At 43.7% G+C, this 24,260-nt stretch overlaps 1 protein-coding gene across 7 annotated transcripts; it reads left to right on the top strand.

Annotated features, from left to right (window-relative positions):
- The first annotated feature begins 1,224 nt into the window (after positions 1 to 1,224).
- LOC115207865 (MAP kinase-activated protein kinase 2) lies at positions 1,225 to 22,120 on the top strand. 7 transcript variants are annotated; one of them, XM_029775377.1, is made up of 14 exons: positions 1,225 to 2,174; positions 8,125 to 8,264; positions 8,604 to 8,668; positions 8,783 to 8,862; positions 9,017 to 9,143; positions 9,826 to 9,901; positions 10,215 to 10,339; positions 11,082 to 11,167; positions 11,262 to 11,342; positions 16,427 to 16,572; positions 20,573 to 20,658; positions 21,478 to 21,518; positions 21,657 to 21,793; positions 21,967 to 22,120. In XM_029775377.1, exons 1-13 carry the CDS (start codon positions 1,899 to 1,901, stop codon positions 21,765 to 21,767), a joined length of 1,440 nt encoding a protein of 479 aa, XP_029631237.1. In that variant the 5' UTR covers positions 1,225 to 1,898; the 3' UTR covers positions 21,768 to 21,793; positions 21,967 to 22,120. The 7 variants fall into 7 exon arrangements, 6 of the variants coding, with proteins under 6 accessions (XP_029631237.1, XP_029631238.1, XP_029631241.1 ...); XR_003881070.1 differs by lacking the exon at positions 21,967 to 22,120 and having other exon boundaries at positions 1,226 to 2,174; positions 20,573 to 20,659; positions 20,877 to 21,518; positions 21,657 to 21,750; XM_029775378.1 differs by lacking the exon at positions 21,967 to 22,120 and having other exon boundaries at positions 1,226 to 2,174; positions 20,573 to 20,659; positions 20,877 to 21,782.
- Positions 22,121 to 24,260: the final 2,140 nt, after the last annotated feature.

The following is a 24,260-nucleotide window of genomic DNA, read 5'->3' as shown; positions in this document are numbered from 1 at the left end:
GTTGACTATGCAAACAATTTGGGATTTTCAACACATTAATGTTTCTTATAAAAAGAAGAAGTGATGCAGTGTCTTTCCTCAACTCTTAGCCAAGAGAGACTGGCATGCATAGTATTTATATCAGCCCTCTGATTACAATTAAGAGCAAAACGTGTCTCTCTGTTCTGGGCCAGCTGCAGCTTAACTAGGTATTTCCTTGCCGCACTGGACCATAATCAAGATTAGACAAAACTAGAACCTGCAGAACTTGCTTTTTGGAGGTTGGTGTCAAAAAAATATTGATAGATATAGATATAAAAGTAAAACTAGGCAATCAAAATAAGACCTTATGAAATACGTATGATATTGTGTTCAATAAAATGTATATATATATAACTTTAACATATTTATTGAGAAGTCCATGGCACAGAATATTTCTGCTAACTCTGCAATTCACTCGAAAGGCAAGGCACTCTTTGGAAATATCTGAGTAAGGTTTAACACTAAGCAGTGTGTTAATTTAACACTGGTTCCAGTGTGTATATGGTCCCACTATTTTATTGTTGATATAACACTGGAGAATTTGCTGTGAGATGTGCCTCTCACAAATTTCTGACACCATGTAATATAAAGTAAAGGTCCAGTCAGAGGAGTATCTTTTTAGGTGAGTAGTTTTTAATGAACGTCCCTCAAGAATGTCCTGAAGATAAAGCAGTACATAATGCCATACGTGGGTTATGACATGCAGTTACAATGTCTAACACCACAAGACTACTTCTGTGACTGACCAGCATTTTTTGTCCTTTCCAATTTTTTGTTAAAACAAAAATCTATGCCACATCCTACTGGGTGTAAATTGCTTGCATGTGAACATAAACTTTTGATAAGCAGCTTTTTTTGTATATTGTAAAAAGATATGCCTTAAAATAATGTTTCTTTATTTGAATCAACGCTGTTTCCACATCATTTCAAAAGTACGTTGAACCAATGTGGAATAAGGTTCCCGAGTGGTTTAGTGGTCTAAGGCACTGCATCTCTGTGCTAGAGGTGTCACTACAGACCCTGGTTCAATTCCAAGCTGTCACAACTGGCTGTGATTGGGAGTCCCATAGGGTGGTGCACAATTGGCCCAGCGTCATTAGAATTTGTTCTTAACTGGCTTGCCTAGTTAAAATGGGCAATGAATTTCTGTTTGTGGCCAGTTGCGTCTTTGCGTGTGGAGGCTCCTTTAAGAGATGAGGGCCGTGTGAATAAACTTGAGCTGTGCTGCGCTGACGTAAGGGGCTTGAAGAGTTTTGTGTAGCCCCAGAGAAGGGCACAGGAGAGGAAATAACGGAGAGGAAAATAACGGAAAGAATAATAACGGAGAGGATAGGGAACTGGACCGAGGACTGTTATCTTTTCTTAATTTGGCCGATGATTTAACAGGAAATGTAATGCGCATTTTGGTCAATTCCTACTAAACTGGACATCCGGTACAGATGTATTTGCTGTTGCACATTTACCTGTGTTCCATTTATTTTGATGCAAACTCAAATTTAGCATAATAGATTGTTAACTATACCACAAATTACAATGTTCTTTTAGAGTGAAGTTCAAAATGCTTCATATAAATAACTATTCTAGATATGCAATGGAAAAACTTCTTATTCGGTCAATGTGCCAATATTATTATAGGGTAGCTATTCCTCGAAAGAAATAAGCCTACTGTGGATTAATTCGCCTATTTTTGCTTCATAATTGAAAGTCAAATCGAGAAAGGAATCTGAAAAATTGCCATTTCGTCTCAGAGCTGGGGGGAGAAAGGGAACGTGAGGCTGCTGCTGGACATTGGACGGGGAGGGGACACCACTGCATCTCTCTCTCTGTCTGTCTGTTCCCGTGGAGAGCAGGGGGGATTGAACGGCAAGAAACACATCATGCAACATAATGGTAACGGAGAGGAGAGGCAGTCGGCCAACCAATCCGAGCCTCAGCTCCAGGGGACGCCGAGTGGAAGCATTCCACACATCCCAGGCAGGGACACCCTTAGCGACCCCACACTCTTCCAACTGCCTGCCCAGTCAAAACTGGAGTTCAAACGCAACGCAGTCACAGAGGACTACAAAATAACAACTCAAGTACTAGGACTGGGTATCAGTGGGAAGGTGATGGAATGCTACTGCAAGAAGACAGGGGAGAAGTGTGCCCTCAAGGTAGTGTGCTTGTGTGTGCGTGTGAGAGAGAGAGACAGATCCATTTCACTTGCTTTGTTAATGTAAACATATGTTTCACATTCCAATAAAGCACCTTGAATTTAATTTGAGCGAGAGAGACCATCAGTCATCAGACCCAAGTGGCACCAAGTATTTGAGGTCTTGCTTGCTTTCTTTTCTTATCCTCTGATGTAAATTAAAGGGAACTTGAGGATGTATTTACAATGGTGACATAAGAGGGAGAATAGTCATCAATTATTCACTGCTCCTCCATCTTAGACAGTCGCTTCCTAGACAGATCTCTCATCCTTCTTTGCGGTTTGATACCAGGGGCGACAGGTAACCTAGCGGTTAAGAGCGTTGGGATAGTAACCAAAAGGTTGCTGGTTCAAATAATCTGCCGTTCAGCCCATGAGCAAAGCAGTTAACCAACCCCCTCACAACAGCTGCTCCCTGGGCACCGATGACACGGATGTTGATTAAGGCAGCCCCCTCGCACCTCGCTGGGTTGGGTTAATAGTGCAAGACACATTTTGGCATTCAGTTGTGCAGCTGAAGGAGGACATATATCCACATTATAATGCTAAAAACTGATTGACATATTGACATATTTTGGCATGGTTACAGTATACAGCATGCATCTGGTGTGCAGAGGTTACAGAGGTTGTCAGTTACTGTCACATTCTGTCCCACTTCTTCCCTCTGCTACATTTGCTGTATCAACAAACAAGAGGATATATGTACAGAGTCAGAGAGAGAGTGTGTTTCTTTGACTGGTGACTGTTCCTCTTTTAAAGAGGTCCACTTAAGCACTAATAACACCAATAGATAACTGTCTCTCTGTGAGCCGGGTTTGGAGAGGAGCCACTAGCGGCAACAGTGCAGCTCTTTAAGCTAACTCGACTACTCCTGCCCAGACAGACAGTGGATGAGTCTGGGGAGAGACAGTGATGTACTGTGTGGGACCGTGTCTTACGCAGAGGGATTGTTGTTAGTGCCAGTAGTCATTGTCATGTTGTATGGACAATGACATGCTCTGTCTGGACTGATTCTATGTTCCATCTAGAAAGGATCTACTCTGGTGTGCAGGCTTTTGTTCCAGCCGAGCTCTCACATACCTGATTCAACTCAAATCTGGTGTGTGTTCGTGCTGGGCTGGAACAAAAGCCTGCACAGAATGCGACCCACCTGGACCAGATGTTCCCCTTTCCTTAAGTTATGCCTTGGCATGTGCTCTAAGCTCTCTCTCTCCTTTCTGGACATAAGGGGATCTGTGGTCACCCACTGGACACACACTGGTTAAATCAACGTTGTTTCCACGTCATTTTAATGAAATGAGCCCAGTGGGGAATGTTTTTCTTCTGTTCTTTGAAGATCAACCACTGGAATAGTGAGCAACTTGGAAACAGTGCTAGGGCAACAGGTTATGCAAATTCAAAACCTGAATAATGGGTCACCAGAAGTATTCTTGAAAAAACAATAACAGAAAGCCTATGGGTATGTTTTCAATGGAACAGTCTCAACCTCCAAAATAGTTCCCTATTATTTTTGTCCAGGTAGACTAAAGATAGATAAATGAAATGTGTTGAGTATGATCAGTTGTACTAGCACAAGTGTATACATTCTTTTGTAAGTGTGCTCTTCAAGTATTTGTGGACAATGTTGAGGCTGAGTATTAGGTTACTCCTCTGTAAACAGTTTAATCTCAACCTGCCCTCTCCTCCCTGTCCCACCATGCACTGCATCCTGTCACAGAAGATAAGCTAGTTTATCTGGCTGTGGTGCCTTGGGATCCCTCCCACCCTTACATCCAATCACATTGCAAGGTTGTTATTACTCGTACACTATGAAGGCAGATTTTGAATGCACAAATAAAAGGCAGCATTCATTTTAAAAACTCTAGAGGGAATCGTCCTGACAAGCAAATTAATATGAATGAAGGGCCCAGATTTCATTTGTAATGATAGATTCACTTACGTGAGAATATGAAGAGACTGTGTGTGTGTGAGAGAGAGAAAGTATGAAAGAGAGGTGAGAGAGAGAGATGTGGGACTAAGATTCAGGGATTTTAACCTGATTAAGGCTATTATACCCATGACCAATTCCTCCAAGACCTGTGAGTGGTTATAGACAACATGGACACATGCACTCAAAAACACACTCACCCAGGATATACAGTACCAGTCAAAAGTTTGGACACACCTACTCATTCCAGGGTTTTTCTTTATTTTTTACTATTTTCTACATTGTACAATAATAGTGAAGATATCAAAATTATGAAATAACACATATGGAATCATGTAGTAACCAAAAAAGTGTTAAGAAAATCAACATTTATTTTATTTTTGAGATTCTTCAAAGTAGCCACCCTTTGCCTTGATGACAGCTTTGCACACTCTTGGCATTCTCTCAACCAGCTTCATGAGGAATGCTTTTCCAACAGTCTTGAAGGAGTTCCCACATATGCTGAGAACTTGTTGGCTGCTTTTCCTTCACACTGCAGTCCAACTCATCCCAAACCATCTCAATTGGGTTGAGGTCGGGGGATTGTGGAGGCCAGGTCATCTAATGCAGCACTCCATCACTCTCCTTCTTGGTCAACTAGCCCTTACACAGCCTGGGAGGTGTGTTGGATCATTGTCCTGTTGAAAAACAAATGATAGTCCCACTAAGCGCAAACCAGAGGGATGGGGTATCGCTGCAGAGTGCTGTGGTAGCCATGCTGCTTAAGGGCGCCTTGAATTCTGAATAAATCACTGACAGTGTCACCAGCAAAGCACCATCACACCTCTTCCTCCATGCTTCACTGTGGGAAACACATGCGGAGATCATCCGTTCACTTACTCTGTGTCTCACACAGACAGGGCTGTTGGAAACAAAAATCTAAAATTTGGACTCATCAGACCAAAGGACAGATTTCAGTCCAATGTCCATTGCTCATGTTTCTTGGCCCAAGCAAGTCTCTTCTTATTATTGGTGTCCTTTAGTAGTGGTTTCTTTGCAGCAATTTGACCATGAAGGCCTGATTCACACAGTCTCCTCTGAACAGTTGATGTTGAGATGTGTCTGTAACTTGAACTCTGAAGCATTTATTTGGGCTGAAATCTGAGGCTGGTAACTCTAATGACCTTATCCTCTGCAGCAGAGGTAACTCTGGGTCTTCCTTTCCTCTGGTGGTCCTCATGAGAGCCAGTTTCATCATAGCGCTTGATGGTTTTTGTGACTGCACTTGAAGAAACTTTCAAAGTTCTTGAAATGTTCCGTATTGACTGACCTTCATTTACATTTAAGTCATTTAGCAGACGCTCTTATCCAGAGCGACTTACAAATTGGTGCATTCACCTATAATATCCAGTAGAACAACCACTTTACAATAGTGCATCTAAATCTTTTAAAGGGGGGGGGGGTTAGAAGGATTACTTTATCCTATCCCAGGTATTCCTTAAAGAGGTGGGGTTTCAGGTGTCTCCGGAAGGTGGTGATTGACTCCGCTGTCCTGGCATCGTGAGGGAGCTTGTTCCACCATTGGGGTGCCAGAGCGGCGAACAGTTTTGACTGGGCTGAGCGGGAACTGTGCTTCCTCAGAGGTAGGGAGGCGAGCAGGCCAGAGGTGGATGAACGCAGTGCCCTTGTTTGGGTGTAGGGCCTGATCAGAGCCTGAAGGTACGGAGGTGCCGTTCCCCTCACAGCTCCGTAGGCAAGCACCATGGTCTTGTAGCGGATGCGAGCTTCAACTGGAAGCCAGTGGAGAGAGCGGAGGAGCGGGGTGACGTGAGAGAACTTGGGAAGGTTGAACACCAGACGGGCTGCGGCGTTCTGGATGAGTTGTAGGGGTTTGATGGCACAGGCAGGGAGCCCAGCCAACAGCGAGTTGCAGTAATCCAGACGGGAGATGACAAGTGCCTGGATTAGGACCTGCGCCGCTTCCTGTGTGAGGCAGGGTCGTACTCTGCGAATGTTGTATAGCATGAACCTACAGGATCGGGTCATCGCCTTGATGTTAGTGGAGAACGACAGGGTGTTGTCCAGGATCACGCCAAGGTTCTTAGCACTCTGGGAGGAGGACACAAGGGAGTTGTCAACCGTGATGGCGAGATCATGGAACGGGCAGTCCTTCCCCGGGAGGAAGAGCAGCTCCGTCTTGCCGAGGTTCAGCTTGAGGTGGTGATCCGTCATCCACACTGATATGTCTGCCAGACATGCAGAGATGCGATTCGCCACCTGGTTGTCAGAAGGGGGAAAGGAGAAGATTAATTGTGTGTCGTCTGCATAGCAATGATAGGAGAGACCGTGTGAGGATATGACAGAGCCAAGTGACTTGGTGTATAGCGAGAATAGGAGAGGGCCTAGAACAGAGCCCTGGGGGACACCAGTGGGGAGAGCACGTGGTGCGGAGACAGATTCTCGCCACGCCACCTGGTAGGAGCGACCTGTCAGGTAGGACGCAATCCAAGCGTGGGCCGCGCCGGAGATGCCCAGCTCGGAGAGGGTGGAGAGGAGGATCTGATGGTTCACAGTATCAAAGGCAGCAGATAGGTCTAGAAGGATGAGAGCAGAGGAGAGAGAGTTAGCTTTAGCAGTGCGGAGAGCCTCCGTGACACAGAGAAGAGCAGTCTCAGTTGAATGCCCAGTCTTGAAACCTGACTGATTAGGATCAAGAAGGTCGTTCTGAGAGAGATAGCAGGAGAGCTGGCCAAGGACGGCACGTTCAAGAGTTTTGGAGAGAAAAGAAAGAAGGGATACTGGTCTGTAGTTGTTGACATCGGAGGGATCGAGTGTAGGTTTTTTCAGAAGGGGTGCAACTCTCGCTCTCTTGAAGACGGAAGGGACGTAGCCAGCGGTCAAGGATGAGTTGATGAGCGAGGTGAGGTAGGGGAGAAGGTCTCCGGAAATGGTCTGGATAAGAGAGGAGGGGATAAGGTCAAGTGGGCAGGTTGTTGGGCGGCCGGCCGTCACAAGACGCGAGACTTCATCTGGAGAGAGAGGGGAGAAAGAGGTCAAAGCACAGGGTAGGGCAGTGTGAGCAGGACCAGCGGTGTCGCTTGACTTAGCAAACGAGGATCGGATGTCGTCAACCTTCTTTTCAAAATGGTTGACGAAGTCATCCGCAGTGAGGGAGGAGGGGGGGGAGGGGGAGGAGGATTCAGGAGGGAGGAGAAGGTAGCAAAAAGCTTCCTAGGGTTAGAGGCAGATGCTTGGAATTTAGAGTGGTAGAAAGTGGCTTTAGCAGCAGATACAGAAGAGGAAAATGTAGAGAGGAGGGAGTGAAAGGATGCGAGGTCCGCAGGGAGGCGAGTTTTCCTCCATTTCCGCTCGGCTGCCCGGAGCCCTGTTCATGTTTTAAGGTAATGATGGACTGTTGTTTCTCTTTGCTTATTTTAGCTGTTCTTGCCATAATATGAACTTGGTCTTTACCAAATAGCTATCTTCTGTATACCAACCCTACCTTGTCACAGCAAAACTGATTGGCACAAACGCATTAAGAAGGAAAGAAATTCCAGAAACAACCTTTTAACAAGGCACACCTGTTAATTGAAATGCATTCCAGGTGACGACCTCATGAAGCTGGTTGAGAGAATGCCAAGAGTGTGCAAAGCTGTCATCAAGGCAAAGGGTGGCTACTTTGAAGAATCTAAAATATATTTTGATTTGTTTAACACTTTTTTGGTTACTACATGATTCCATATGTGTTATTTCATAGTTTTGACATCTTCACTATTATTCTATATTGTAGAAAATAGAAAACAATTAAGAAAAACCCTGGAATGAGTAGGTGTGTCCAAAATGTTGACTGGTACTGTACATGTTGCATAGATGCACACGTTCCACTACAGATGCATGCTGCATCCATCATCATACCTAGTCATAGTAAATGTGCTTCCTAAACATGCCCATTGTTCTCTCTCTTCGTCTCTGTTTCTATACCCACCCTTCTTCTCTGTGGGGGCAGATTCTGTATGATAGTCCTAAGGCGCGGCGGGAGGTAGAGCTGCATTGGAGAGTGTCGGGGGGCCCATACATCGTTCACATCCTCAGCCTTTATGAGAACATGCACCAGGGGAAGAAATGCCTGCTTATCATCATGGAGTGGTGAGGACCATAGAGACTACATAGACCAGAATGCATTTGTGTATGATACATATCTTCCCTCTTAGCTTTTCTAGCATGTCAGACTTTAAAACCATAACTAATGAGTAGGGACAGGAATTTTTCCTGGTTAGGTCACGTGGTCAGGAAAAACTCCTGGCCAAATGAAAGTTTACGTAAACATCAAATATGTCTCAGTTCTCTTTCTTGGTTATTATGCTTAGAATTTGTTGATTGGGCTCAGTAATTACTAAGGGACAATGCTGGCCTTGTTCAATTGATGGCTTTGTTCTCTTGTTGAGAAGCTCTGATCTGTGTCTCTTGTTGTTGTTCCTGGCTCAGTATGGAAGGAGGGGAGCTGTTCAGTCACATTCAGGCCAGAGGGGACCAGGCATTCACAGAGAGAGGTGAGTTATGATGGGGAACTGTGTTGTATTATTTACAGTGCTCAATTATTTACAGTGACCCTATAGCTGTGCGCATTTTGTTAATCCGATTCATATGTCATGGCTTTTAATCAGAGGCTGCGGAGATCATGAGGGACATAGGCACGGCCATTGAGTACCTTCACCACATGGACATAGCTCACAGAGATGTCAAGGTGGAACTCTACTCTTAGACACACATAATTTACATAATTTTATTTTTCACCTGACACTCGCTGACAGGCATATATTTACCGCTGGTGGTTTTAGTGATGTACTTATTGCTTTCTTTTTTACACCTCCCTCCCTCCACACACAAACACGCAATAGCCTGAAAATCTGCTCTACACCACCAAGGAGACCAATGGCGTGCTAAAACTAACTGACTTTGGCTTTGCCAAGGAGACCACCCTCCACAACTCCCTCCAGACACCCTGTTACACCCCCTACTATGTTGGTGAGTGTTGGGTCTGTTACACCCCCTACTATGTTGTTGAGTGTTGGGTCTGTTACACCCCCTACTATGTTGGTGAGTGTTGGGTCTGTTACACCCCCTACTATGTTGGTGAGTGTTGGGTCTGTTACACCCCCTACTATGTTGGTGAGTGTTGGGTCTGTTACACCCCCTACTATGTTGATGAGTGTTGGGTCTGTTACACCCCCTACTATGTTGGTGAGTGTTGGGTCTGTTACACCCCCTACTATGTTGGTGAGTGTTGGGTCTGTTACACCCCCTACTATGTTGGTGAGTGTTGGGTCTGTTACACCCCCTACCTACTATGTTGGTGAGTGTTGGGTCTGTTACACCCCCTACCTACTATGTTGGTGAGTGTTGGGTCTGTTACACCCCCTACCTACTATGTTGGTGAGTGTTGGGTCTGTTACACCCCCTACCTACTATGTTGGTGAGTGTTGGGTCTGTTACACCCCCTACTATGTTGGTGAGTGTTGGGTCTGTTACACCCCCTACTATGTTGGTGAGTGTTGGGTCTGTTACACCAGTAGTGGTATAGTATACTATCCGGATCTGAATGGTGTGCAGGCTATAAAGTATTATGGTTGACTTTTACCCATCATATTGTCCGTCTGTCTGCCTGACTGGTTGTCTCTTGGTGTCTTGGTCTCTGTCTCAATGTCAGCCCCCGAGGTGCTTGGTCCAGAGAAGTATGACAAGTCGTGTGACATGTGGTCTCTGGGCGTGATCATGTACATCCTGTGAGTACCTAGTGTGTCTGTGTGCTATAAGTGTGTCAGTGAGTGTGTCTGTGAGTGTGTGAGAATCAACTCACAGGCCTCTCATTCACTCTCACTCCCCCTACTGTTCACCCCTGGGCCTCATTTACACCCTCATTTCTCTCTACTACCCCTCTTTTAACACTCAGCTTCTCATGGTCCACTTGCTTTCTCCCTCTCATTCTCTCCCTCCTTGTATATAGCATGAATGACTGTTCAATGAGTGTCCAGTTGGAGTGCATACAGTAGCTGTAGTTGCTCTATTCTCATGTTGAAGTGTGTGCTGTGTCCCCAGGCTGTGTGGGTTCCCTCCATTCTACTCTAACACTGGCCAGGCCATCTCTCCAGGGATGAAGCAGAGGATCAGGATGGGCCAGTACAAGTTCCCCAACCCTGAGTGGGCGGAAGTGTCGGAGGAAGGTCAGACTAGAGACAGAATACTCTGGGTTCTATAGAGAGGGAGATGCTTCACTGCAAGACAAACTATGTTCTGCTAAGTTCCAAATATTTTACAGATTTTTTTACGGTTGTGATTTGTAGGTCCTTTGACAAGCATCTTGACTAGTTGTTAAAGGAATTTTATATCTTTGATGATAATAATCAATAATCAATTCGCCTTGACTAATGCCCAAGGTTTGTAAGACAACGGGTTAAAATAATTAGGCAAGGACTCAGCTTTCTGCAAAAGGTATCTGTAGCTTTTATTCAGAGAACGTTCTGAGGTCAGGATAACAAAACAGTCATTATATAGTTCTTGCTTTCTTACGCACATGCCTTTACACACAAACTGTTGGTGACCTGCTTCCCCCACAAACTTCTCACACTCTTTATCACTATCCCGAGCTCGCCTGTTCCTTTCCCTCAAGGTTAGAAATGCTTTGAAGCTTTTACTCCCAGGACCATCTGTCTCCTGGTGCCCCTCCTAATTGTATACACACATTTCTTTCCCTATCCCATGGTTCCTGGACTTTCCAGAACTAATCAAACTTATCGATCCCTACATTGATCATTACATTGATTATTCATTAACCATTCTGTATGACTAATAATTCATCATGGTCTATTGATTCATTTACCTTTAATAGATAATTCTCTTATCACTAGTTTATCTAATCATGTTTTATTTACTATGCTTGTTGACCTATGACCTTTACCTCTGTAGCCAAACAGCTGATCAACCAGCTGCTGAAGACAGACCCTAACGAGAGGATGACCATCGGGCAGTTCATGAACCACCCTTGGATCAATGTGAGTATTACTACTGCATGTCTGAGTGCTGTGGATAATATGACTCTCATTTACACTGTGTGGGTGTGTGTGTGTGTGTGTGTTAACATTACAGCAGTCGATGGTGGTCCCTCCGACTCCTCTGCACACGTCCCGTGTTCTGACAGAGGACAGAGAACTGTGGGACGATGTCAAGGTGAGACTAGAGAGCTGTAAAACACAGACACTGTGGTAATAAGAAACGCTGCATATCAATGGGCCAATTTCATCTAACACTAAGAAACCATTAGGGGGTGGTAAACACTATATTTGTAAGACCCACACTGCAACTATCTACAGCGCCTTCAGAAAGTATTCACACCCCTTGACTTTTTCCACATTGTGTTAAACTGAATTTAAAATGGGTTACATTTAAATTTTGTGTCACTGGCATACACACAATACCTCCTAATGTCAAAGTGGATTTAATGTTTTTACACATTTTTACAAATTAATTTAAAATGAAAAGCTGAAATGTCTTGGGTCAATAACTACTCAAGCCTTTGTTATGGCAAGCCTAAATATGTTCAGGAGTAAACAAGTCACAAAACAAGTTGCATGGACTCACTCTGTGTGCAATAATAGTGTTTAACATGATTTTTGAATGACTCATCTCTGTACTCCACACATACAATTATCTGTAATGTCCCTCAGTCGAGCAGTGAATCTTAAACACAGATTTAACCACGTCTCGCAAATAAGGTCACCTATTGGTAGATGGGTAAAAAAAATAGCAATGAATATCCCTTCGAGCATAGTGAATTTATTAAAAACTTTGGATGGTGTATCAATACACCCAGTCACTACAAAGAAAGGCTTCCTTCCTAACTCAGTTGCCGGAGAGTCAGGCAGAGTTTTATGGCTGTGATAGAAAACTTAGGATGGATCAACAACATTGTAGTTACTCCAAAAATACTAACCTAAATGACAGAGTGAAAAGAAGGCCTGTACAAATATTCTATAACATGCATCTGGTTTGGAATAAGGCATGAAAGTAAAACTGCAAGAAATGTGGCAAAGAAATTAACTTTATGTTCTGAATACAACATTTTATGTTTGGAGCAAATCCAACACAACACTGACTAACACTCTTCATATTTTCAAGCATGAGGTTGACTGCATCATGGTATGGGTATGCTTGTCATCGGCAAGGACTAGGGAGTTTTTTTTAGGATGAAAATAAATGAAAATGGAGCAAAGCACAGGCTAAATCCTAGAGGAAAACCTGGGTCAGTCTGCTGGGAGACAAATTCATCTTACAACAGAACAATAACCTAAAACACAAGGCCAAATATACACTGGAGTTGCTTACCAAGAGGACATTGAATGTTCCTGAGTGGCCTAGTTACAGTTGACTTAAATTGGCTTGAAAATGGCTGTCTAGCAATGATCAACAACCAACTTGACAGAGCTTGAAGAATTTTTAAAAGAATAATGTGCAAATATTGCACAATCCAGGTGTTCAAGGCTCTTAAAGCTGTAATCGTTGCCAAAGGTAATTCTAACACGTATTGACTCAGGGATGTGAATACTTATGTACAGTAAATTAGATATTTCTGTATTTCATTTTCAATAGATTTGCAAAGATTTCTAAAAACATTTCACTTTGTAATTATGTGGTAGTGTGTGTAGATGGGTGAACAAAAATATTTCATCAATTTTGAATTCAGGCTGTAACACAACAAAATGTGGAATAAGTCAAGGGGTATGCATAATTTCTGAAGGCACAGTATCTGTACTGTCTGGCTACAGGAAGAGATGACCAGTGCCCTGGCCACCATGCGTGTAGACTACGACCAGGTGAAGATCAAAGACCTGGACACGTCCAACAACCCGCTGCTCAATAAGAGACGCAATAGACCTGGTGCTGGGGCGGCTGAGGGAGAGGGAGGAGGAGGGGGAGGTGGGGGAGGAGGGGGTGAAGGAGTAGTCGGAGCAATGGTTTGTAACAGCCAGTGAGAGTCTGAGGGAAGGGAGAGGGAGGAGGGGATGTTATATTAAGGACATTATTTGGACCAATATTTCCCAGGGCCCTGATCACGAGTTGTTTCGGGAATAAATCAGATGTGGTCAGGAAAACTATTCTCGTTATTGGTCAAAATAAGTGTTTAATTGGACCACGCCAAGATTGAGATGGCAGCAATTTGCCCTCTGTTGGCAGTAATCAGAAAGATAAGGCTTTTATCTCTGTCTTTTACTTGTTCTGTCACCAGCACATACGAGTTTCCAGCTCAGTTAATCAGACTGATCTATAATATAATTGCTTTTGTAGATGTCATGTTTATTTACTGCTATTATTTTCATGAAATAAATGTTTGTTTCTAAGGAAGTTTGTATTACTTTGTTGTTTGGGTCTGAAAGTGTCATGTATGAAGATGTGGTCTCACATGGAGTACAGTACCTTCCCTTAGTACTTTCTCATGCACATTTCTGTATGTGTATGCATGACTGTTTAAGTGACTGATGCATGTGAGAGAAAAAAGGACAGTTGTATTTTATTTGAAATTACCAACTTTTCAAATACTTGAAGTAGTCGAATATAGAGAATCAATTAAAAAGTAACCATTTCCTTTGATATTCAAATACAGGTCTCAGAAAAACAAATATTTGAATGCATGCAAGTTAAAAAAAAAAAAAATACATTTTTGCTGAAGAACCAAAAACTAGAACAGTTAGTTTAGTCTAAATATAATTAGCACATGGTTTGGAGGGCTTTCAGATATGAATCTTAATAGCATAGAATTAAATACTTAATGATTCCATTTTTTTTTTACATGCTAAACATCAAAAGAATGAAAGTAATACAAATATCAAGCTAAACAGACTTTAACATTAAGATTCTAGAATTTCTTTACATCATGCATTGCATTATATCATTGTCATAGCATATGGTTCTTTAACGATCATTTTAGATCTTGGTTAATCATTTAAGATGGCGATTGCATTTGATTAACATCAGGGTCTCAAATGTTGTCAGTCATTGAGCAACAGTCACGCCTGAACGTTATTCCAGCGATCTAACTAATTGATTGGATTAGTTTAGAAAAATGTATGTTATTTATCTTTGTGTAGCATAAGATTAAGCAATGTACATGCACAAACATAGCTATAAAACAATTCTAAAAATAAACCTGCAATACAGCATGCTGGGAAATATGATGGGCATGGTTTTGGTTCAAAGGGATGTGTATGAGTTTCAGGCCCCTGTATTAAGGAAAACTAGGCCCTCAAAATAAGGCCTTGTGAAATACGCATGGTATTATCCTAAATAAAAGTGATGTTACGTTTGATACCGGAGCTCCGAGGCATGCGTCAAAATCGCTAAGCAGCTGACTTCGAAGCAGTGTACCGATTCATGTATCAGAAGTACATAAACAATGATGGCCGAAGCTTTGTTTGACCACATGCTTTTTCAAACCATGTATTGCAAAATCCCACTAAATCACCGTGGTTCTAGTGCCTTCTTAGATTCCAAGCTGCTTTCAAACACCGACCTCCACTGGACACCGTACTTACAAATCTATTTAGGATTTTGTAGAAAATGTTTCATTAGGTCAATAATTTAGCAGGTAGAGTAGGGAACATTCAGGGACGGGAGGGCATGGAAGACACTTTGTTTTGAAACCACACTTTCACTGTTGAAATTAACTTATTCAATGCTAAATAAATTGTCTTAAGCAACCTAAATAAATCCATAGATTATGTTTTTGAAACAAATTGTAAACTTGAAGGCAAACATGTGAACCTGGTATTCCAATTTATTGAGGGCTACTACAGCCAACGACTTACTGCTGCGGCAGTAAAAATCAAATATATATACAGTTGAAGTCAGAAGTTTACATACACCTTAGCCAAATACATTTAAAACTCAGTATCACAATTCCTGACATTTAATCCTCGTAAAAATTCCCTGTTTTAAGTCAGTTAGGATCACCACTTTATTTTAAGAATGTGAAATGTCACAATAGTAGAGAGAATGATTTATTTCAGCTTTTATTTCTTTCATCACATTCCCAGTGGGTCAGAAGTTTACATGCACTCAATTAGTATTTGGCAGCATTGCCTTAAACAATTTAAACTTGGGTCAAACGTGTCGGCTAGCCTTCCACAAGTTTCGCACAATAAGTTGGGTGAATTTTGGCTCATTCCTCCTGACAGAGCTGGTGTAACTGAGTCAGGTTTGTAGGCCTCCTTGCTTGCACACACTTTTTCAGTTCTGCCCACAAATTTATGGGATTGAGGTCAGGGCTTTGTGATGGCCACTCCAATACCTTGACTTTGTTGGCCTTAAGCCATTTTGCCACAACTTTAGAAGTATGCTTGGGGTCATTGTCTATTTGGAAAACCCATTTGCGTCCAAGCTTTAACTTCCTGACTGATGTCTTGAGATGTTGCTTCAACATATCCACGTAATTTTCCTCCCCCATGATGCCATCTATTTTGTGAAGTGCACCAGTCCCTCCTGCAGCATAGCACCCCCACAACATGATGCTGCCACTCCCATGCTTCACGGTTGGGATGGTGTTCTTCGGCTTGCAAGCCTCCCCCTTTTTCCTCCAAACATAACGATGGTCATTATGTCGATATAGGACTCATTTTACTGTGGATATAGATACTTTTGTACCGGTTTCCTCCAGCATCGTCACAAGGTCCTTCGCTGTTGTTCTGGGATTGATTTGCACTTTTCGCACCAAAGTATGTTCATCTCTAGGAGACAGAATGAGTCTCCTTCCTGAGCAGTATGACGGCTGCGTGGTTCCATGGTGTTTATACTTGCGTACTATTGTTTGTACAGATGAACGTGGTACCTTCAGGCGTTTGTAATGGCATTTACGCAGCGGTAGTCCATACATAAGAGGGACTTACCGTCAGGCTTAGGAATGAGAATACACGGGAACTCCAGGAGCTGTTACTGGGTTTTGCCATGTCATTCTGTAATAAATAAGCTACCTCACTTTTCATTACCTCCCTTTTCTTAGCGTTAACCCGTTACGGTTGCTGACGTATAGAAGCAGCGTTCCCCACATCCACTTCATGTTCCAAGATAGACGTGCGACTTGGAATGTCCTGAAACACATTTAGAACTATTTATCAATAGGATAAGATCATTAGTTTGATCGTTATCCAAATGTTCCATTTGAGAGTGTCACTTTTTCAGCATCTCTGAATTACATAAGCGTTCAAACTGCTGTCACGTAACATATGGCGTAACTCCAATCCGTACTCCTTATCCTCCTCTAGGTCCCAGCCAGGCTTCAGAACCACCGCAGCCACACTGGAGATGGCGGGTTGGACCAGATTACCCGAGGACCTGTCTGGAGTGTCACGCATATAATATGCTTTCAGCATGTTAACATGACACACCTAAAGAACGCCTACGGTCTGGGGTGTTCATCACATAATTGGTGTCAGAGTTTCTTTTCCACAAGATATGGCCCAGAAAAACCTGCCGACAGATGAGCCAGGGATTGGCAACAAAACCAAAACTTGATCCCCTTGTGCAAAAGAATGGCCAACAGCCTCTTTGTCATGTAATTTCATGCGTTTCAAACGAGGAGAGACTTTTGGGCCAATGCACATGCGGCGCTCAGTCTCTCCCGCATCTTACTGACATAATCCAACACAGTTTTAGGGGCGCTACTGGGTGTAGGAGGTAGTTTTGAAGGAGCATATCCTTTTAGCAGACCCCATGGGGTGTATCCAAACACAAGGTCAGCAGGGCTGAACCCTAAGGACTCTTGTATTGTTTCCCTGATAGCAAATAAGACAAAGGGCACCCCCTCATCCCAATCGGTACTGGTATCCATGCAATACTTGCGTAGCGTCGCCATTAAGCGTCTGATGCCAGCGTTCGAAGGCCCCTTGACTCTCCGGATGATACGGACTGGAGACCTGATGGGAAATACAGAGTCTAACACATTTGAGAACAGTTGACATAAATTTGGTTCCCTGATCAGTTTGGATTACTTTAGGGAGTCCAAACGCAGAGAAGAACTTCACTAGTGCCTTAAACACAGTCTTAGCCATTATAGTACAGAGAGGGATAGCCTCTGGGTATCGAGTAGCACTGCACATTGTTAGTAAGAACTGGTTACCTGACCTGGTTTTCGGCAACAGACCTACACAATCGATTATCACTCGTTCAAACGGTTCCTGTGGTGGGGGAAATCAGGCAAAGCGGCGCACAAGGAACTGTTTGAGTCGCTTTCCCAGTGAGTTGACATGCATGACATGTTTTACAAAAATTGAACAATGTCAGACTTAAAAAATATTTACGAAGGACTCGGTTATAAGTCTTCGTGATCCCCAAATGTCTGGACCATGCCTGGTCATGGACGAATGACAACACCTGTTGTCAGAACGGTGTAGGAACAACCACATCACTCCAGTTATTAACTGTTATGAGCTGCCCATTTACGCATCAAAACTTCTGCTTCCATAAAGTAGGCAGTCTCCCTAGTTTCAGCTTCCTCAATGGAAATTACCGAAGTTAAACACTTCAAAGACTGAATGTCAAAAGGGAGACACCAATCACCTTCTCGGGGGTGCCAGACAAAAGAATGTCATGTAATTGGGGCGCGATTTAACTTTCCCATGCCTTAGTGTTTTTTACGGGGGTAAAAACCATCAGCCTTCCAGAAGGTATACTCGGTGCATTGTCTTCTACCTCACATTCTCAAAAATGGAACTACACAGCTTGCGAGATTGTGCCCTCGTTAACACAAGCAGGAAAAACATGGGGAAATGCTTGAACCAATTTATCATCTGCAGTTTTGATTTCTTGGTTGTCAACTACTTCTAACACAGGAGTTACGTTACCACCAGTGATATCATTCCCTAGTAGCAATGGGACTCCTTTTACTGGCAGTGTAGACACTACACCGACACAGAAACGTCCTGATACCAAGTCTGACACTAAGTGGACCCAGTGTAATGGGACAGGTATGTTTGTCTCTATACCCTGTAATACGACATGCGAGGCACAATACGTTTCATGGGACCGGGTAAAGCGTCAGTAATGATTACTGACTGCACAGCACCGGTGTCTTGTAAGATTTGATCTGCTTGTTCTCCAGTTAAGGAAAGAACCGGCAGAGATAAAACGGAGCATAGATAGGATCCGGTTTCCCAAACGCTGAATCAGTAACTCGGTCCAATGGACGAGCCAAAGACTGGACTAAACCCACGCTTTTTAACTTAAGGGATGGTGACAGGGACTGTTTCGGTTTATTTTGCAAAACTGGGCAGTCCGCAATCACGTGACCCTTTTGGTAACAGTAAAAACATTCACGGATCTCTTGCGAAGGCTTAGGGTCGCCGTCGAGAAAAAAAAAAGACCCGAACGAGGCACTGATGACGTTATCCTTCGGCTTTCAAAACCACACACACACACACACACACGCAGCCTGGGCCAATGTCGCCACTTTCTGTTCATTGCAATGAACTACAACTCTCAGGCAGGTTGCTTTTAAAACCCTCCAACAGCATCAACGCCCGAATATCAAAAGGTGTTAGCGTAACGGGCCGAACACCAGCGATTGAACAGAGACTTTTTGTACCTAGCAAACTCAATGAAAGTACAGTGAGCGCTGCCTTTAAGCTTCAGGCACCAACTCATAAGCCCGCAACACGGTTGTTTTTAACTGTATCGTACTGTAAACTTGTCTTCCAAGGAGAAAACGGCTACTACTTCCTGGGCTTTCCCAGACAATTTAGATTGCAACAGGGGCGGCCAAACCTCGACTGGCCAAAGCAGCGCAGCGGTCACATGCGCAAACGCAGAGAAATATGAATCAACTTCCGAAATGGAGGGACTTTTTACTCACTTCGAAGTAGGCTTGAGGATGAGTAGGTTGTGGAGTCACACTGGAGCCAGCGTCTAGCTCCAGTTGTCGGATCCTCAACTCCTTGTCGGCTTCTATTGATTTAGAAATTAGGAAAATGGTAAACTCCAGCTGGATAAACACGCTCTTTATATTTTAGCTGCATTTCCAAACAGGCCAGCATCACCTTTAGCCTAGCGGTCCCGTCTGAACAACCCGAAGCACAAGATAAAGGGTTGAAGCGGGGCAATGTTGAGGGTGTACGAGCAACCCCTTCCTCCGACTTGGCATCGGAAGGTCTATCCACCTCCCTCATCTTTCAACAAGAAAATTCATTCTCACTAAACCCTCCCTGACTAGCACCAACAACTCAGCCTTTAGGGCTTCCTCAGGGATGAAGAGTCCATAATGGTCAGCTATGGCACAAAGGTCTACTTTATGAAACCCCACCAATCGATCAACCGAGGGCACTTCAATAAATTGGGAGATGGCTGAGGCAGCCATGGTACACAGCAGCCTAGTGAACACACGTAAATTAAGTCACCCAAACTCACAACCTACCACCACACCTCAATCACCAATCACAGAGATCAGAGCAGCGGAGTACTGTGGATTTAATAATCCTGGATGAACCCCGCATTATGTTACGTATGCCTCTTGGCGGAGGGAACGCAACACCCTGCTACAACTCAACTCCCCGTGGAGGGAAAAAGGTATGTGATCGTTGGTGCAGGGGAAGGATAACAAAGGTAGAAAAGATGACAGTTTACAGTGAATTTATTATTCCTAACACAGTAATGTGGGGAAAAGGGGCTGGACAGAACCAAAAGAAAGAAAGTAAAATAGTCCCCTCTCCTACCTACCCACTACTTACATAATCATTTAGCACCTCCTGGTGCGCTAACCAAAATACAGGGGGTGGTCCACCCAGGTCTTCCCTAGTGTGCATAGACAGTAAATACTACAGGTTATGTACGCCCGCAGGCCTCTTGCCTAAACACTCTAAAGGTGCATTTCCCTCCCCCCCAGGAACAAATAAAACAGAATAATTACTAACTGAAAGTGAACAATTTCAATAATCAAAAACACTAAGCCCTATTGGCATACACATACCTCAGGAGTAGCAGCTACAAACTACATCAACAAAACTTTCACGGACCAACAACCAACACAGGACATCAAAGAAGCTCTCTCCTCCTGACCAAGAAACACTGGCTTTTATCCAGCTGTAGAAGGAGTTGGTAATTGAAGACAGCTGTTTCCCCTGACGAGAGGGAGGGTTCAGAGTGCCAATCATCGATGGGGCCGACCAATCAGCTGCTTGAAGAATACAGGATTCCATTTCCTGAAATACACACACACATACATACAAACCCAAAACAACACAGAAACCGGGGAACGTAACACAGTTTTCTTATGTCTTTACCAGTCACCATGAGCTTGCATGTTCCTTAAAAAACAATAGGCTTTGTTGTAAAGGGTGTGGATGTTTTTCTTTTGTAAATTACTGATGACTCATTTTAACCACTTAATTCTCTAATCTCTTTCTCCTTTAACCTACCAGAGAGCTGAGTTGCTATGGGAACAGGAACTGTATGTTCCATTTCGTTACTCTGCATCTGCCCATACTGCCACACCTTCCCTGCAAATGTAAGTGACATGCTCCAAGTTCTCCCCTTATCAAACACAATCCTACAATCCTGTTTCACCCCTGATGGTCAAATCAACAAAACTGTTTATGGAACAGCTTTTAGGGGCATATTAAGCATTCTGCTATTAAAAAGGCTTTGGCCAATAGCATGGCTCTGAAAACGTCTTTGTTCTGGTCCTTGACGGCCTCCCACATTGGCTGTGTGTGTTTGTGCAATACTGCCAGGTGAGCCTGAACCTTGCAGCTGAGGCAGAGAGGTTCTGTGCAGCCTTGGAGAGACAGATCCAACAAGCCCCAGATTTGGAAAGCAACACACACACACACACACACACACACACACACACACACACACACACACACACACACACACACGTCACATCACATTTACATTATAATTAGTTCTCTCAGCTTCAGGCAGGCCAGTCCTCTTCTCTTTCTCCCCGCGTCTCCTCTTCCCCGATCTCGCTGTCTCACGTCACTCTTTGTCATTTTCTCCCATAACACTTTATTTTACTGTTTATCTCTTGCTGTCGCTTCCTCTCCCTCTCTTTCTCAAACAGAGCTAGTGGGCAGACTCAGCTGAACCGTACTGACAGTGTGGACTCTGCCTCAGGCTGTCAGTGAACAGGAACAGAGCAGATCAGAGATCAGCACTCCATCTCCAGATGTGTCAGAGCGAGAAATATATAGGCCTACATCAGCACACTGGAGCTCAGACAGACAGATAATTCACTATTAGATACATTTTATGATGCTGCATTAGAATGGAAGAAAATATAAATGGCTGTCTGACTGATTTAATCTTGTCTCTTCTCCAGACAGTAGTCCCAGGAGGGAGTGGGCCCAGAGCAAGGCCTCAGTGTGAGTACAGCACCTGCACCACTATTGTTTTAACACAACCATTAACATTTTGATACTGCATTATGATCACATTTATATCTCTGTTATATCACAGTCATTAATGCTATTGTATTGTAACATCTTCATCTGTGTGCAGTCTAGTGAGCTGGACCCTGCTCTGAGGAAGCTGCTCAGGAAGGCGGGGCTAAATGAGGAGGATATGAAGGACAGACACACCCTCCTCCTAGAGGGGCACACCCTGAGATGATCAGAAAGAGCATCAGCTTCCGATCAGTGAGAGAATATGACTGTGGCATGTCAATGACAGTTGTAGACAATTTCCAATACATGGTGAATTTGATGTGTGGTTAGTACAATGGTGTGTGAGTGCACGTATGACAGGTGGGCTCACCTTCTGCTGTAGTCTGACCTGATCTGTATCTCTCTCTATTTCATCTCATCCACAGTCTGTGACGCAGTGGTGACCCGTCATTCAGGGCAGAGCCCCACCTGTTAAGCTTTTTGTTGCCTGTTTTTCATGTTATTTTGGCATTAATACATGTCACATATGTTCGCAAACAATGTAAAAAAAATCATTGAGTTAAAAAAGCTACAAACAAACTTGGTCTCTTTTTTGCTTTCTTGAGTAAAGCAGCTCCAAAATGCAGGTGTTTCAGCCTTGCTCTGTGCTTTCTGTGATGGTGGGGCAACCAGCGGAAAATATAGAGCTTAGGGGTTGGTAATGTTCTCTAGTTGCGCCGTGATTGGCTCACTCATTGGGACACGTCACCGCAAAATCTACTGGTAGAGCTCAAATTCAAGTCCCTTGGGTGCTGCCATAGAGTTACATTAGAAGTGCCCATCCAAGAAGGCTCAAAGTCATTGGCCACAGATAAAATTACGTCAAATCACATTATATCTCCCGTAGCTTTGATTGGACTGATCATGTCAACATCATACTTTCAAAATCTAAGCTAGCAGTCATCATCATGAATCAAGTCAACAATCTACTGGAAAATCCTTTTCAATCCGTGCCACATGAAGAGAAATTATAGATAAAACGTATCGGTGCTCTTCGGCCATTGGACATAAACCTTACACCAGTCGGAAATCGCAAATTCAACAATGAGGGGTTTGCAAGGAGTCAGTGGCTAACTGCAAGCATTGCAAAGCAATCACTAGCCTGCTTTTCAGTGGAATGGGTGTATGGTCCAAGTCTGGGTTTAAGGGTCTCTTTTTCAAGCTTAAAAGGACAAACATTACAACATTGACCATGCCGTCAATGCAGCATGATTTCTGCTGTGCTCGAATCAACTGGGAACTGAGAAATCTCATTCTTCAGTGAGTTCAAAACAACTGGTATCTCTGGGGAAAAAATTAGCTCCGACTGGGAAAATACGTTTTGAACGGTCATCCAACTCGGAATTGCAAGTCAGAAACTCAGGCCTCTTTCTAGAGCTCCGACCTGAAGATCACTGACATCATGGTTCAACCTTGTTTTTCAATGAGTTCCCAGCTGTCTTGAAAGCACCATAAATCCAGAGAATGCCAGACTTTGATGACAAAATTTGCAGACGAAGGACTGCCGCACCACCTTCCAGTTCAAGTGAGCACAGAACAAGGTCCAAAAATGTATTGTATGCTGCTGCATAAATTATCTAATATGCCAGGAGATATGTATACTGTAGCTAAGAAAGTAATACTAAGTATGTTGTGTAGTAAGCTGTTAGTAGCCCATGTGCCTCACCCTAATAATTTGGTCCCTTTTCCCTTCATAATTTCGCCTACTGTTCTAAATTGGTGGTGCACATGTAGCCTATAGCCTGTTTTAGATAAATGTAATCATCGAATATTGTAAGAGCTTTCATTGTCTGCTTATATGCCCCTTTATTAATCCTATGGTTCTGACTTGGTGTACAGGGAGAATACTGTAAGAACGGCCCATGTTCTGAATTCTGTTGCCGTACATTTCAAAAGTGCTGAAGTTATTTTGACTATGTCCGTCCTAGCTCACTCATTAATGTCTTAATTGAAATGATGGATTGCCACTTATTTTGGGCTCCCGAGTGGCGCAAGGCACTGCTTCTCAGTGCAAGAGACGTCACTGGTACGAATTCAGGCTGTATCACATCCGGCAGTGATTGGGAGTCCCATAGGGCAGCGCACAATTGGCCCAGCGTTGTCCGGGTTTGGCCGGGGTAAGCCTTTATTGTAAATAAGAATTTGTTCTTAAGACTTGCCTAGTTAAAGGTTAAATAAAATAAATATATAAATACAAATTATCCGCTCATTGTCACCTTATGCCATACTTTGTACATCTCAATTGTCAGTAGAAACCACATTTGTTTGCCTCCCTAGTGGTGCAGCGGTCTAAGGCACTGTATCGCTACAGACCCGGGTTCGATCCCGGGAGTGTCGCAGCCGGCCGCAACCGGGAGACCCATGAGGCGGTGCACAATTGGCCCAGTGTAGTCCGGGTTTGGGGGAGGATTTGGCCGGCCGGGATGTCCTTGTCCCATCGCGCTCTAGCGACTCCTGTGGCGGGCCGGGCGCATGCTGACACGGTCGCCAGTTGTATGGTGTTTCCTCCGACACATCCGGGTTAAGCGAGCAGTGTGTCAAGAAGCAGTGTGGCTTGGCAGGGTCTTGTGTTGGAGGACGCGTGGCTCTTGTATGGGTTGCAGTGATGGGACAAGTCTGTAACTACCAATTGGATATCACGAAATTGGGGAGAAAAAAATGCGTAAAAAAAAAACATATT

Source organism: Salmo trutta, chromosome 14, assembly GCF_901001165.1.
Source record: "Salmo trutta chromosome 14, fSalTru1.1, whole genome shotgun sequence".
NCBI classification, from domain to species: domain Eukaryota; kingdom Metazoa; phylum Chordata; class Actinopteri; order Salmoniformes; family Salmonidae; genus Salmo; species Salmo trutta.
The sequence above is the reverse complement of the archived record's forward strand: the minus strand, read 5'-3'. Positions and strand labels throughout refer to the sequence as shown.